The sequence below is a fragment of the Coregonus lavaretus genome (genome assembly GCF_964263955.1).
Source record: "Coregonus lavaretus genome assembly, chromosome: 5".
Taxonomy (NCBI): domain Eukaryota; kingdom Metazoa; phylum Chordata; class Actinopteri; order Salmoniformes; family Salmonidae; genus Coregonus; species Coregonus lavaretus.
The window spans coordinates 66,626,096-66,640,214 of record NC_139992.1 but is presented as its reverse complement, the minus strand read 5'-3'; the positions used below and the strand labels follow the sequence as shown (position 1 = coordinate 66,640,214).

The following is a 14,119-nucleotide window of genomic DNA, read 5'->3' as shown; positions in this document are numbered from 1 at the left end:
AAATGCCTTGGTATACGCTCAGTGCTCCGTTGACATTTCACAGAGACGTTTGTTTTTGTGAAAATAAAATCTAATTAATATAAAAAGCGTATACTAAAATATATTAAAATACTACATGTCATGTCTCAAAATCGATTGATTTAGTCACCCTAATTCTGGCCATCCTACAAGGGTAAAAACTCGAATAACTCTCTAATGGATTATGATAGAGACATGAGGTTTGGACCACTGGTTTTCTTAGGGGACTATCTACACAATTACAGATGCTGTTTTGATTGGACACCCTATAGTATGTGCTGACAGGCTCCATAGTTAACACTCACTATTCCATCACTGGCCTGTACAGTAGACCTAATCAGGCAGAATGCTCAGCTACCTACAGATGTCAGATCTTAATTTGATCACTATTTTGTCACCCAAGCCATAAAAACCCACTGTTTTTATTTTCTCTCCATGCAGGGGCAGTCGAGTCATTCGGACCAGTGCCAGCTCTCGCTCGCTCAAACGTAAAACGCACCAGACAGAATGTCAATAAATATCCTACTATAGGCGTATAGGTCCTATTATTGCAAAAATCTGAAATGCATCCATACACCTCAACAATCGTCGTTTTATATAGCTTAATAACACGAGATAGATATTGGTCTCCACTACAACATACAAGTGTCAGGGCCTCCCGAGTGGCGCAGTGGTCTAAGGCACTGCATCGCAGTGCTAGCTGTGCCACTAGAGATCCTGGTTCGATTCCAGGCTCTGTCGCAGCCGGCCGCGACCGGGAGACCCATGGGGCGGTGCACAATAAAAGTGAGCAGCCCATGATTCTTACAGTGTGTATATACAGTGCATTTGGAAAGTATTCAGACCTTTTTCCACATTTTGTTACGTTACAGCCTTATTCCAAAATTGATTACATTTTTCCTCATTAATCTACACACAATGACAAAGCAAAATCAGGTTTTTAGAAATTTGACAGCGATTAGCCTCCAGTCGTCTTGGGTATGACGCTACAAGCTTGGAACACCTGTATTTGGGGAGTTTCTCCCATTCTTCTCTGCAGATCCTCTCAAGCTAAAGGCGGCAGGTAGCTTAGTGGGTAAGAGCGTTGTGCCAGTAACCGAAAGGTCGCTGGTTCTAATCCCCGAGCCGACTAGGTGAAAAATCTGTCGATGTGCCCTTAAGCAAGGCACTTAACCCTAATTGCTCCTGTAAGTCGCTCTGGATAAGAGCGTCTGCTAAATGACTAAAATGTAAATGTAAAAAGCTCTGTCAGGTTGAATGGGGAGCGTCGCTGCACAGCTATTTTCAGGTCTCTCCAGAGATGTTCGATCGGATTCAAGTCCGGGCTCTGGCTGGACCACTCAAGGACATTCAGAGACTTGTGCCGTAGCCACCCCTTCGTCGTCTTGGCTGTGTGCTTAGGGTCGTTGTCATGTTGGAAGGTGAACCTTCGCCCCAGTCTGAGGTCGTTGCGCTCTGGAGCAGGTTTTCATCAGTCTGAGGTTGTTGCGCTCTGGAGCAGGTTTTCATCAAGGATCTCTCTGTACTTTGCTCTGTTCATCTTTCCCTCGATCCTGACTAGTCTCCCAGTCCCTGCCGCTGAAAAACATCCCCACAGTAGGGATGGTGCCAGGTTTCCTCCAGACGTGACGCTTGGCATTCAGGCCAAAGAGTTCAATCTTGGTTTCATCAGACCAATCTTGGTTTCTCATGGTCTGAGAGTCCTTTAGGTGCCTTTAGGCAAACTCCAAGCGAGCTGTCATGTTCCTTTTACTGAGGAGTGGCTTCCGTCTGGCCACTTTACCATAAAGGCCTGATTGGTGGAGTGCTGCAGAGATGGTTGTCCTTCTGGAAGGTTCTCCCATCTCCACAGAAGAACTCTGGAGCTCTGTCAGAGTGACCATCGGGTTCTTGGTCCCCACCCTGACTAATGCCCTTCTCCCCCGATTGTTCAGTTTGGCCGGGCGGCCAGCTCTAGGAAGAGTCTTGGTGGTTTCAAACTTCTTCCATTTAAGAATGATGAAGGCCACTGTGTTCTTGGGGACCTTCAATGCTGCAGAAATGATTTTGTACCCTTCCCCAGATCTGTGCCTCGACACAATCCTGTCTCGGAGCTCTACAGACAATTCCTTCGACCTCATGGCTTGGTTTGTGCTCTGACATGCACTGTCAACTGTGGGACCTTTTATGTAGACAGGTGTGTGCCTTTCCAAATCATATCCAATCAATAGAATGTACAACAGGTGGACTCCAATCAAGTTATAGAAACATCTCAAGGATGATCAATGGAAACAGAATGTACCTGAGCTCAATTTTGAGTCTCATAGCAAAGGGTCTGAATACTTATGTAAAGGTATTTCTGTTTTTTATTTTTATACATTTGCACAAAACATTTTGTTTTCGCGTTGTCATTATGGGGTATTGTGTGTAGACTGATGAGGGAAAAAATGATTTAATCCATTTTAGAATAAGGCTGTAACGTAACAAAATGTGGAAAAAGGGAAGGGGTCTGAATACTTTCCGAATGCATTGTAGTTATGGTGTGGATGGCCCTTACATAGGTGAGATTTCCATTGCTTAGCTGTTGTGCTCTGGCTACAGTAGCATAGGTCTACTGTACTTTTCAGTTTGTGTGGGCATTTGAAGTCATCATTGTTGTAGATTGAAAGCCTGTATTGTGTGGCTTTTAAGATGTAATTTCATAAAGCTATGCATTTAAGCTTATCCGAAGACAATTTCATTGAGCTGAGATTCGAACCCATGCCGACTCTGGCATATGTGTGAGGCCACTAATAATTTATTCTGCCTATTTGTTGCCTTGAACATGTAATAAAACAATTTATCTAAAAAAAATGGATTTTCCCCTAACGAAAAATAAATCTACCCCTACAAATATGTCAATTTGTTATAATCCACATAATAATTTACAAGAGAAGCGCTGTAGCCTACATACAATAGGCTACTTTAACTGGTGCCCTAGTGGACCTGCAGTCTAAGGTACAATGTAGATAGCAACGGTACTGCATTGTATACAAACACCGCTTCCAGCTGCCCACTGGCGGCGATTTCTAAATATTTCTTCAGATATTTAAATCCTCCTGCTGTAGGACTATTTTCCTACTGCGACGAAATGGGTCAAATTTAAGATCCGACATCTGTAGTAACCACTACTGTAATGAACAACATCACTTATATCACATCATTTAGACCTAGCTTCCCATGCACACTGAAAACACCTAATCTTTTCTGTTTTAGTATTGTATTCTCAAAGGCTATTTTACTGTTTCACAGTAAAACCGATTTAACCAAAACCAGACGTGCTGGATTAATTTAATACAAATGTTGATCAGACGTTGAAAACAAAGTGTATTCGAATGGAGACTTGTGAATTCATCAGATGAATAATACTAAGGTAATGCCACTAGGTACGTTATCTTAGATTGACATGATTAAATCAGCCTAATCTCAACAGCCCTATGCAAATCAATACAAAGTCTGTTGTCGTCTATAAGGATATGTTTATCAGAAGTAATCAGAAAGCAATCATCCAGAAGTGATTACAAGATTAGCTTACAGGGAATCCATTCCAAACCCTTGTCTCAGCAACTAGAGCACCCTAGCTGAAACGTCTGAGCAGGCGTGTAATCTCATTAGTTGGCAGGCTTGTTCATGGGAGTAACATCCACACAGAGTTGCTAATGTGATTTCAGAGTGAATCACCTCGGAGAAGCAGGGTGTGGTGGTGGTCTGTGTTTGGGATAATGAATAGCAAACACATACAAAGTAACACCTGATTGAATTAAGCATTGGAAAAGCGTCCCAGGCATGCTGTTGTAGCCAGGATCAATAAGGCGGACAGACAGCTAGCGGACACAGTGTGGTGTGGACTGGAGGATATGAGAGGATGTTGATAAACTTGCTGTGAATGTGATGGATGGCAGGGCTGTGTTGTTTCACCGCGCTGCCCACAGGTTCACGGCTGCAGCGCAGTGCGCAGGGAGGTAAAGTAAAGCTGATTAGCCCTCTGCTTATTACTGACTGTGAGGGAGTTCTCTCTCTCACTTCACTTCACTGAACTGAAGCTCCACCGACACACCATGCTTAAGAGCTTTCTGCGACCGACCGACTGAGGGGTCCCACTGTGTGAAGGGATTTAAAATACAGGAAACTACAGATTTTCTGATGTCAACTGGGCGGGGCATTAAGGTAAGCCCGGTCTCCTCTGCTCCAACAGTCATAGCATAGCAGAGTCTGTCTTTGAACGCAGTGGAGATGGCAGGTATTTAAGAGGGGAGAACTCATCACTGAGGCCAAGAGGTAAGAAGGCGTTACAGGCTAATGATTGGAGGAGATGATCTGTTTAGGATGAATGTGTAATGTTCAAACCTGTAGCCAGCATTGGAAAATAAAGTACAGGTTCACTTGAGGCACTCTAGTTCTGTCACTTGAGGCACCCTGTCTAACTTTTGTTGCGTTGTTTCTTTCCTAAGACAATGTTGAAGAGGAACATAGTGGGGATACGTGCCTTCAGTTTTAGGATTATATACACTTGTGTATTACTGCTGCGATTCTTGAAAGTACATGCCTGGGTAATAACTTATTTAAGACGATGTGGGCCATGTTATTTGCACTGTCATATAAGAATGTTGTAAGACCCATTGGTTTGAGTGGCTAGTGACTGGTTGTAGTTTGCTTGGATTCAATAGTTTTGCTGCAGTGGGAGTGTACAGTAGAGTTTCTGTTAACCCTGTATGTGTGAGCCCGTACAGTAGATTACTCAGGCAAGGCAATAAAAAAAGTGGTGTGGACGTTGGTGGTGGTATGCATTGTTGCACTCTCACTTCTTAAAATACACAGGGTGTTGTCCGGAGGAGAGCAGGAAGGCCTGTTTGCATAGCCACTTTGTTTGTCGCTTTGTTCATGAACCTACCTTTTCCCAAGGGACCTTTTAGGCTACACAGCCGTTAAGAGACTACAACAGCAGGAAGGCTTCATAATCTTTAGGCTTCAACCTGAGTAAAATAACTCCATGTATTCACTGAACATAACTTCAACTGGGCAAGCACACTGTTGTCTGTCATAAGCATAAACAATCTGTTTTCCCTTTCAAGTATTTACTTTTTCCCTCAGTGTTTCCTGTTGATTATGAAAGAATTTCGTGGAAGGGGCTGAAAAAGAATTTCACGGGAATATGCCTACGTTCCAGCTGCAAACATGCGCATTGGAATGTAAGGAATTTAGACAGCCCTTTTGGTGATGTTATTTGTGCATTCCTTATTGCTTCAAAACAAATATAAGAATGGCATATCAAAGATATTACTTGTTTTAAAAATGGTAACAATCAAAGCAGAATGTATTTAATACAGGCCAGTGAGTAGGCTTGAGCGGGTTGCCTGTTTCCCAGCCCCTTCAGCTTATTCATTTAGAGGAGTGAGTAGCAGCCTCCCTGATGCTGGCAATTTATATTGCAATACTTGTTTCTAGGTTAGTTAATTATGGCTCCTCTGTTTGCCCTAACAAAGACTAGGAAGTAGCCATCAAAGGTACGACACTATAACATCAACTTCTGTGGATTGATTTGGAGACATATAGTCATTACTGTTGAACTTCTATGGACTGTGGTCTCTCTCTCTCTCTCTGTCATGCACAAACACAACAGCATCTCAGGGATATGAAAATTGGTAGCAATACCTGGATATTATGCCTTTGAAATGTAGTCCTATTTGTGCATCGTCAGACAATAATGTAAGGAACAGGCCACATGCCTTTGATGCTAATCTAGCAGCAGGATAATGGAAATACAAGATGCCTTCTTGTGTGCCGTCTGGATGTATTTAGTTGTCTTCTTTAGTTAGGCTAAATGCAGACCTTCCTGCAGCTGCGTTGCACATTTGTGCAGTACCAGGTGTGAGCAAAAACATCAGAGGGTGATTTCACTCTACATCTGTTTTCATATTTCACACCACTGTAGTGATTCATCAATTGTTGGTCCCAGACTGACAGTAACTGATGGCTGGCAATGGTACCCCAGAGTTCATTTACATTTTAGTCATTTAGCAGACACTCTTATCCAGAGCGACTTATAGTTAGTGAGTGCATACATTTTTCATACAACTACTGTGTGTGTTCTGATACAGTCTGGCAACTGGCAAGTCCATAAGTATTGTAGGCCTAGTTCTACTTGTCTACCAAGGTCACACTCTTAGAAAAAAAGTTGCTATCTAGAACCTAAGAGGGTTCTCCGACTGTCACCCTTTGAAGAACCCTTTTTGGTTCCAGGTAGAACCCTTTTGGTTCCAGGTAGAGCACTTTTGGTTCCATGTAAAACCCTTTCCACAGAGGGTTCTACCTGGAACCCAAAAGGTTTCTCCCGGGAACCAGAAACGGTTCTCCTATGGGGACAGTCAAAGAACCCTTTTAGTGATAATGAATCAATCTATCGGCTGTATCTAACTCTGTATACATCAGTGGAGGCTGGTGGGAGGAGCTATAGGGGGATTGTAATGGCTGGAATGGAATAATGCAACAGTATCAAAAATGGAAACCACGTTTGCCTCCGTTCAATTTATTCCGTTCCAGCCATTACAATGAGCCTGTCCTCCTATAGCTCCTCCCACCACCGCCACTGGTATACATACACAGGATACACTCTGATACACAGGATCAGCTGTATCAAGCCTGTGGCCAATAAAACACATAGACCTGTCATTTCCTCCTGTCTATTGAGCGATGAGCATGTTCCCTGGTTGTGAATGGGTTTGTTAATGTACACCAGACCGGCTATATGCAGGGAAACACTTGGGGATAAATGTAGGCTTAGACGGGTCAAGCTGCAACATGTCTCTGTCTGTCATCATTCACCAGTCACCTCGCTGTCGGGCAGAGGCTGCTGCTGCAGAAACATGGGCTTGGATGAGGAAAACAGACCTTTTGTCTCTGCCTCTGTCACATGTTCTCAGAAGTGTCTGGTTATGGCTACTGAGAAAAGCAGGGCTGTTCCATAAACCAAACAATATTCTGTTTGTCTTCTAGGACTTTTGACTAGTATTTATATTATTATTATATTGGCTATATTGGCACCTGCTTTTTGTTTCCAGAGTCTATTAAAGTAACACTGTTGGAACTTGTAGTTGACATGCCTCCTTAATTGTTGTTTCCTATGTGTGGAAACAAAGTAAATCTTGGCATCATTTCGGAGAATGGTATAACATTTACATAGGGAGAGAGTAGCTCATTCCCATAATCGCATTGCCAAACAAACTTTTAGAGCCATGAACTCTGGACTTTGTACCCTAGCCTGGTGTGGACCACAGTAGCGTGTTTGTTTTAGCTGGGGGCGTCTGTTGACATATTTACAGTCACTAGGCTATTCATGGACATTTCTGGTGGTTGTAGACCAGTTTTGTGTCTGTGTTGAATATAACTGTTGATTTTAACACTTTTACTTCCCTGTCTAATGTCTGTTTCTGAGGCTCTAGGCTTCTGGACGCATAAGCCCCACACTTTGTTTGTTAAAATCTAAAGCTGTTAAATGACTTTTAATTGCATCATTTTGCAACTATTGTGAATGAAGGTGGGGGCTTACTGGTGTGATTACATGATTAGAACCATGGAATATTTGAGAATAGAAACCCCCCAAAGGAACTAATATTCCTTTCAAGTCAGGGCTTAGTGGGCCCATCAACTTAAGACATTGCAAAAATGTCTATTTTCAAAGTAAGTGGTGACCTCTGACGAAATCAAATAGGCTACAGGTCACGCAGCTTAGTCAGTTGTTACTCCCCACTGAATAACCCCTTGAATAATTAATGAGAAATAACTTTAATTTATAGATTGTTTTAGTGAAGCATTATGTACATTGCATTTCACAGCCAGTTTCTCATACTGTAATGTACAGTATCCCTCTGAAGGACAAAGTGTGTGACATCTTATCAGGAGATTAGTCCTTTTAAAACACATGCATGTTTGCTTTGGCTGACTATGTTAGCAGTTGCAGTCAGGTTAGAGCTAATCTGTCTGTACAGTGATAAACATTTTCAATACAACCTAAAGAAAAATTAAATCAACCATATGATTACACTTTCCCCAGGGAACCCAGTCAGTTTAATGATGATGGTGTAATTAGTGTAAAGTAAGGATTGGCCACACATTTCTTCTGACAGATGGTCAGACCTTTCTATCCAGTTGTACACACTACACAGCAGATGCCACTTTACTCTACATCGTTGGGAAAGGGCTAGTCAATAAGAATACCTGTTGTATTCGGGACGTGACAAAAACAATTTGATAATAATATTGCTGATTTAAAGGGGAGACTGTTGGTTTTAAAAGACACCTGTAGAGAGAGACATTTAGGAACAGAGACTTTGATCACTATGCTCCATGGGTTACCCTTCACCACACTGTCCTCAGGCCTAATGGATAAATCACTGCTCTTGAGTGTCTTGTGACTTGTTTGCAAAGGGAACCCAAGCTCTTTCATCTAATAGCTGCTTAATTTAAGTTGGGAAGAAAGGATTCCTTTCATGCTATGTCATGCAGTGTTATGTGTAATCAGATTGTTTTATGCAATAAAATAATCATTTAGAATTATTTTCCTGACAAAAATTACCCAGAGCCCCTGCATTCTCTTTTTCTACCTGTTCAACGTTTCTTATTTATATGGATACCATCAGGGAAAGATGTGTATTCATACCAGTGAAATACTACCATATTGTTTTAGACTGCAACAGGCTGATAATATCGTATTAACAGTTAATATTATTGTGAGATTCATCTTGTCCCTTTTCTTTTCCTACCGACAGAGTGTCAACCAAAAGCAAGGCCCCCTCTCCCCCATTATCAGTGAAGGGCCTGGATGGTGCAGGCCTCTCCCAGAGACATTCTGTATCAGGATATCCTCTGATGACCATGGACCAGAAGGAGAACCTACTTGAACAGGACCTGACTCTGGTCGTGGTTCTGCCAGGCGGAGTGGAGAAGACGGCCACTGTCCATGGCAGGTGAGACTTGGGCTTAAGTCTCACATGGCACCTATTTAGTGCCTATGGACCCTGGTCAAAAGTAGTGCACTAAATAAATAAAGTGTCCCACTGTGACTAAACACCAACCAAGTGCTCCCAACCTTCCCTCCTTGGAAAGACTTCCAAGATGAAGCATCATCAAAATGCATTTTGAGCGTCAGATAGATAGATAGATAGATAGATAGATAGATAGAACAAAAATATAAACGCAACGCAACCATGTTTCATGAGCTAAAATAAAAGATCCCTGAAATTTTCCATACGCACAAAAAGCTTATTTCTCTCAAATGTTTACATCCGTGTTAGTGAGCATTTGTCATTTGCCAAGATAGCATGTCAAGAAGCTGATTAAACAGCATGATCATTACACAGGTGTACCTTGTGCTGGGGACAATAAAAGGCCACTCTAAAATGTGCAGTTTTGTCAGACAACACAATGCCACAGATGACTCAAGTTTTGAGGGAGCGTGCAATTGGCATGCTGACTGCAGAAATGTCCAACAGAGCTGTTGCCAGAGAATTGCATGTTCATTTCTCTACCATAAGCCGCCTCCAACGTTGTTTTAGAGAATTTAGCAGTGCAACCGGACTCGCAACTGCAGGCCACGTGTAACCACGCCAGGACCTCCACATCCGGCTTCTTCACCTGCAGGATCGTCTGAGAAGGGGGAGGGGGGGTGCTGAGGAGTATTTCTGTCTGTAATAAAGCCCTTTTGTGGGGAAAAACTCATTCTGATTAGCTGGGCCTGGCTCCCCTGCGGGTGGACCTATGCCCTCCCAGGCCCCACCCATGGCTTTGCCCCTGCCCAGTCATGTGACATCCATAGATTAGGGCCTTATGAATTTATTTAAATTGACTGATTTCCTTCTATGAACTGTAACTCAGTCAAATCTTTGAAATTGTTGCATGTTATGTTTATTTTTGTTCAGTATAAAATGGCATATGATTACTGCACATCCTTCTACCATTACATCAACTTTCCAAGGCTCTAATGTAATGTCCTATTTCTCTGAGTCATATATTGTAGGTGGTGCAGTAAAAGCTGTGGTTTTGGTTAACAGTACTTGCATCATTTTATTGCACCAAGAAGTTTTATGATGTGACTGATTCCTTTCCACTTGCTAAGGTAGAATGTTATTTGTGTTTTAGGCACAGTAATCACATTTTATGGTTTAAATATGTGTAAAAAAAAAAATTTCCTGAGCTTTCTTATCTCCTATATATAGTACACACTTCAAAACCTTATTCAAAACATAAATCATAAGGAATGTCTCTTTTGTCATTAATGACTATTATTCAATGTGTTTCTATGGGATTTGGTATTAAAGGCGAAATTCTATATATTTGTTTTGATACCTAAAGGGGTCCTAAAATTCAAAATCAAATAGCTAAATGATCCATGGTATGACCATCTTAAAACAATTCCATGTCAGTTTATACCCCCCCCACATACATTTCATGAAAGTTAGTCTTATGAAGTCTGGACTGTGAAGCTCTCATCCACACCAATTCAGCCGAGACCAAAACGCCTAGTCAGACAAACATGAGATTAATATCTCAGTCAAAGGGCTTTGTTGTTTTTCAGAACAAGGACTTTGTGTCCTGGTATGAAACTACATACCCACACTCTTCACTCTCCATCACCGAAGTTTACTCAAGATATCATTCTTCTATTTTTGCAAGACTCAAATACTCCATTAGTATATTGTGCCCTGCCTCTCCAGCTTTAATTGAGACCAACTTTAATATAAAACGATTAAGCATCAAATTCTTCACCCTCTTTTCTTTTACAGAGTACAGTGAACTCATTATGATAAGGATTCAACTTTTGGTATTATATTTCCAGAGCCTGGAATTTGGAAACTGCTGCATAGCTTTGTGTGGATGCTGTTGCTAAATGGTTTTCCACACCACCAACAGTTGTGTGTGTGTGAAGCACAATCTGACGGCTCCTTATGCTAAGCTTTATCACTGTAAAAAAGTAGTGTGATAATGCACTACTATTACGTAGAGTGTAAAAGTATTCTGTGATAGCATCTACTTTCGTGATAGTACTTTCTCCTTGGCATTTGCAAATTCCACATAAAAAGTTCAGTGTTTTCTCTCTTGATACACACAGCCTTTTATCCTTAGCTAGGGCGATTATTACTACTAAACTTTGTGTTTTTCAGCAAGCCTATGATGGATTTGTTAGTCATGCTTTGTGCCAAGTACCACCTGAACCCATCAGGCCACACTATAGAGCTCGTCACCACCAACAGAAACCACATCAAGTTCAAACCCAACGCTTTGATCGGGGCACTAGAGGCAGAGAAGGTTCTGCTCAAGCCTAAAGGAATGGAGGAAAAGCATAAGAAGCCTGGCCCTCAGATGCCAGAGGTACAGTTGAAACATCTGTGGTAGAAATGTACTAGTTATATAAGTTATAATAATTGCTTTATCTTGTAATGTATTTTTTCTTTGAGTATATATGAAATGAGATGTATGTATGTATGTATGTATGTATGTATGTATGTATGTATGTATGTATGTATGTATGTATGTATGTATGTATGTATGTATGTATGTATGTATGTATGTATGTATGTATGTATGTATGTATGTATGTATGTATGTATGTATGTATGTATGTATGTATGTATGTATGTATGTATGTATGTATGTATGTATGTATGTATGTATGTATGTATGTATGTATGTATGTATGTATGTATGTATGTATGTATGTATGTATGTATGTATGTATGTATGTATGTATGTATGTATGTATGTATGTATGTATGTATGTATGTATGTATGTATGTATGTATGTATGTATGTATGTATGTATGTATGTATGTATGTATGTATGTATGTATGTATGTATGTATGTATGTATGTATGTATGTATGTATGTATGTATGTATGTATGTATGTATGTATGTATGTATGTATGTATGTATGTATGTATGTATGTATGTATGTATGTATGTATGTATGTATGTATGTGTATATATATACATATATACATATATATATATATATACATACACACACACACAGTGGGGAGAACAAGTATTTGATACACTGCCGATTTTGCAGGTTTTCCTACTTACAAAGCATGTAGAGGTCTGTAATTTTGATCATAGGTACACTTCAACTGTGAGAGACGGAATCTAAAACAAAAATCCAGAAAATCACATTGTATGATTTTTAAGTAATTAATTTGCATTTTATTGCATGACATAAGTATTTGATACATCAGAAAAGCAGAACTTAATATTTGGTACAGAAACCTTTGTTTGCAATTACAGAGATCATACGTTTCCTGTAGGTCTTGACCAGGTTTGCACACACTGCAGCAGGGATTTTGGCCCACTCCTCCATACAGACCTTCTCCAGATCCTTCAGGTTTCGGGGCTGTCGCTGAACAATACGGACTTTCAGCTCCCTCCAAAGATTTTCTATTGGGTTCAGGTCTGGAGACTGCCTAGGCCACTCCAGGACCTTGAGATGCTTCTTACGGAGCCACTCCTTAGTTGCCCTGGCTGTGTGTTTCGGGTTGTTGTCATGCTGGAAGACCCAGCGATGACCCATCTTCAATGCTCTTACTGAGGGAAGGAGGTTGTTGGCCAAGATCTCGCGATACATGGCCCCATCCATCCTCCCCTCAATACGGTGCAGTCGTCCTGTCCCCTTTGCAGAACAGCATCCCCAAAGAATGATGTTTCCACCTCCATGCTTCACGGTTGGGATGGTGTTCTTGGGGTTGTACTCATCCTTTTTCTTCCTCCAAACACGGCGAGTGGAGTTTAGACCAAAAAGCTCTATTTTTGTCTCATCAGACCACATGACCTTCTCCCATTCCTCCTCTGGATCATCCAGATGGTCATTGGCAAACTTCAGACGGGCCTGGACATGCGCTGGCTTGAGCAGGGGGACCTTGCGTGCGCTGCAGGATTTTAATCCATGACGGTGTAGTGTGTTACTAATGGTTTTCTTCGAGACTGTGGTCCCAGCTCTCTTCAGGTCATTGACCAGGTCCTGCCGTGTAGTTTTGGGCTGATCCCTCACCTTCCTCATGATCATTGATGCCCCACGAGGTGCCCCACGAGGTGAAGATCACGAAGATCTTGCATGGAGCCCCAGACCGAGGGTGATTGACCGTTATCTTGAACTTCTTACATTTTCTAATAATTGCGCCAACAGTTGTTGCCTTCTCACCAAGCTGCTTGCCTATTGTCCTGTAGCCCATCCCAGCCTTGTGCAGGTCTACAATTTTATCCCTGATGTCCTTACACAGCTCTCTGGTCTTGGCCATTGTGGAGAGGTTGGAGTCTGTTTGATTGAGTGTGTGGACAGGTGTCTTTTATACAGGTAACGAGTTCAAACAGGTGCAGTTAATACAGGTAATGAGTGGAGAACAGGAGGGCTTCTTAAAGAAAAACTAACAGGTCTGTGAGAGCCGGAATTCTTACTGGTTGGTAGGTGATCAAATACTTATGTCATGCAATAAAATGCAAATGAATTACTTAAAAATCATACAATGTGATTTTCTGGATTTTTGTTTTCGATTCCATCTCTCACAGTTGAAGTGTACCTATGATAAAAATTACAGACCTCTACATGCTTTGTAAGTAGGAAAACCTGCAAAATCGGCAGTGTATCAAATACTTGTTCTCCCCACTGTGTGTGTGTATATATATATATATACAGTGGGGAAAAAAAGTATTTAGTCAGCCACCAATTGTGCAAGTTCTCCCACTTAAAAAGATGAGAGAGGCCTGTAATTTTCATCATAGGTACACGTCAACTATGACAGACAAATTGAGGAAAAAAAATCCAGAAAATCACATTGTAGGATTTTTAATGAATTTATTTGCAAATTATGGTGGAAAATAAGTATTTGGTCACCTACAAACAAGCAAGATTTCTGGCTCTCACAGACCTGTAACTTCTTCTTTAAGAGGCTCCTCTGTCCTCCACTCGTTACCTGTATTAATGGCACCTGTTTGAACTTGTTATCAGTATAAAAGACACCTGTCCACAACCTCAAACAGTCACACTCCAAACTCCACTATGGCCAAGACCAAAGAGCTGTCAAAGGACACCAGAAACA

At 41.3% G+C, this 14,119-nt stretch overlaps 1 protein-coding gene and 1 long non-coding RNA gene across 5 annotated transcripts in view; one reads left to right on the top strand and one right to left on the bottom strand.

The window, feature by feature from the left end:
• Positions 1-14,119, bottom strand: part of LOC311129753 — a 73,121-nt gene that overhangs the window by 34,866 nt on the left and 24,136 nt on the right. The gene's annotated exons all lie outside the window — the stretch shown is intronic.
• Positions 1-14,119, top strand: part of LOC311129156 (cordon-bleu protein-like 1) — a 43,820-nt gene that overhangs the window by 14,037 nt on the left and 15,664 nt on the right. For 2 of the 4 annotated variants that reach the window (XM_084161460.1, XM_084161459.1), the window contains exons 3-4: positions 8,802-8,999; positions 11,193-11,400. In XM_084161460.1, coding sequence (XP_084017586.1) covers positions 8,802-8,999; positions 11,193-11,400 — 406 coding nt within the window. Of the gene's footprint in view, positions 1-4,241; positions 4,315-5,196; positions 5,226-8,801; positions 9,000-11,192; positions 11,401-14,119 lie in introns of those variants that run through there. The other 2 variants (XM_084161462.1, XM_084161461.1) reach the window with 2 other exon arrangements.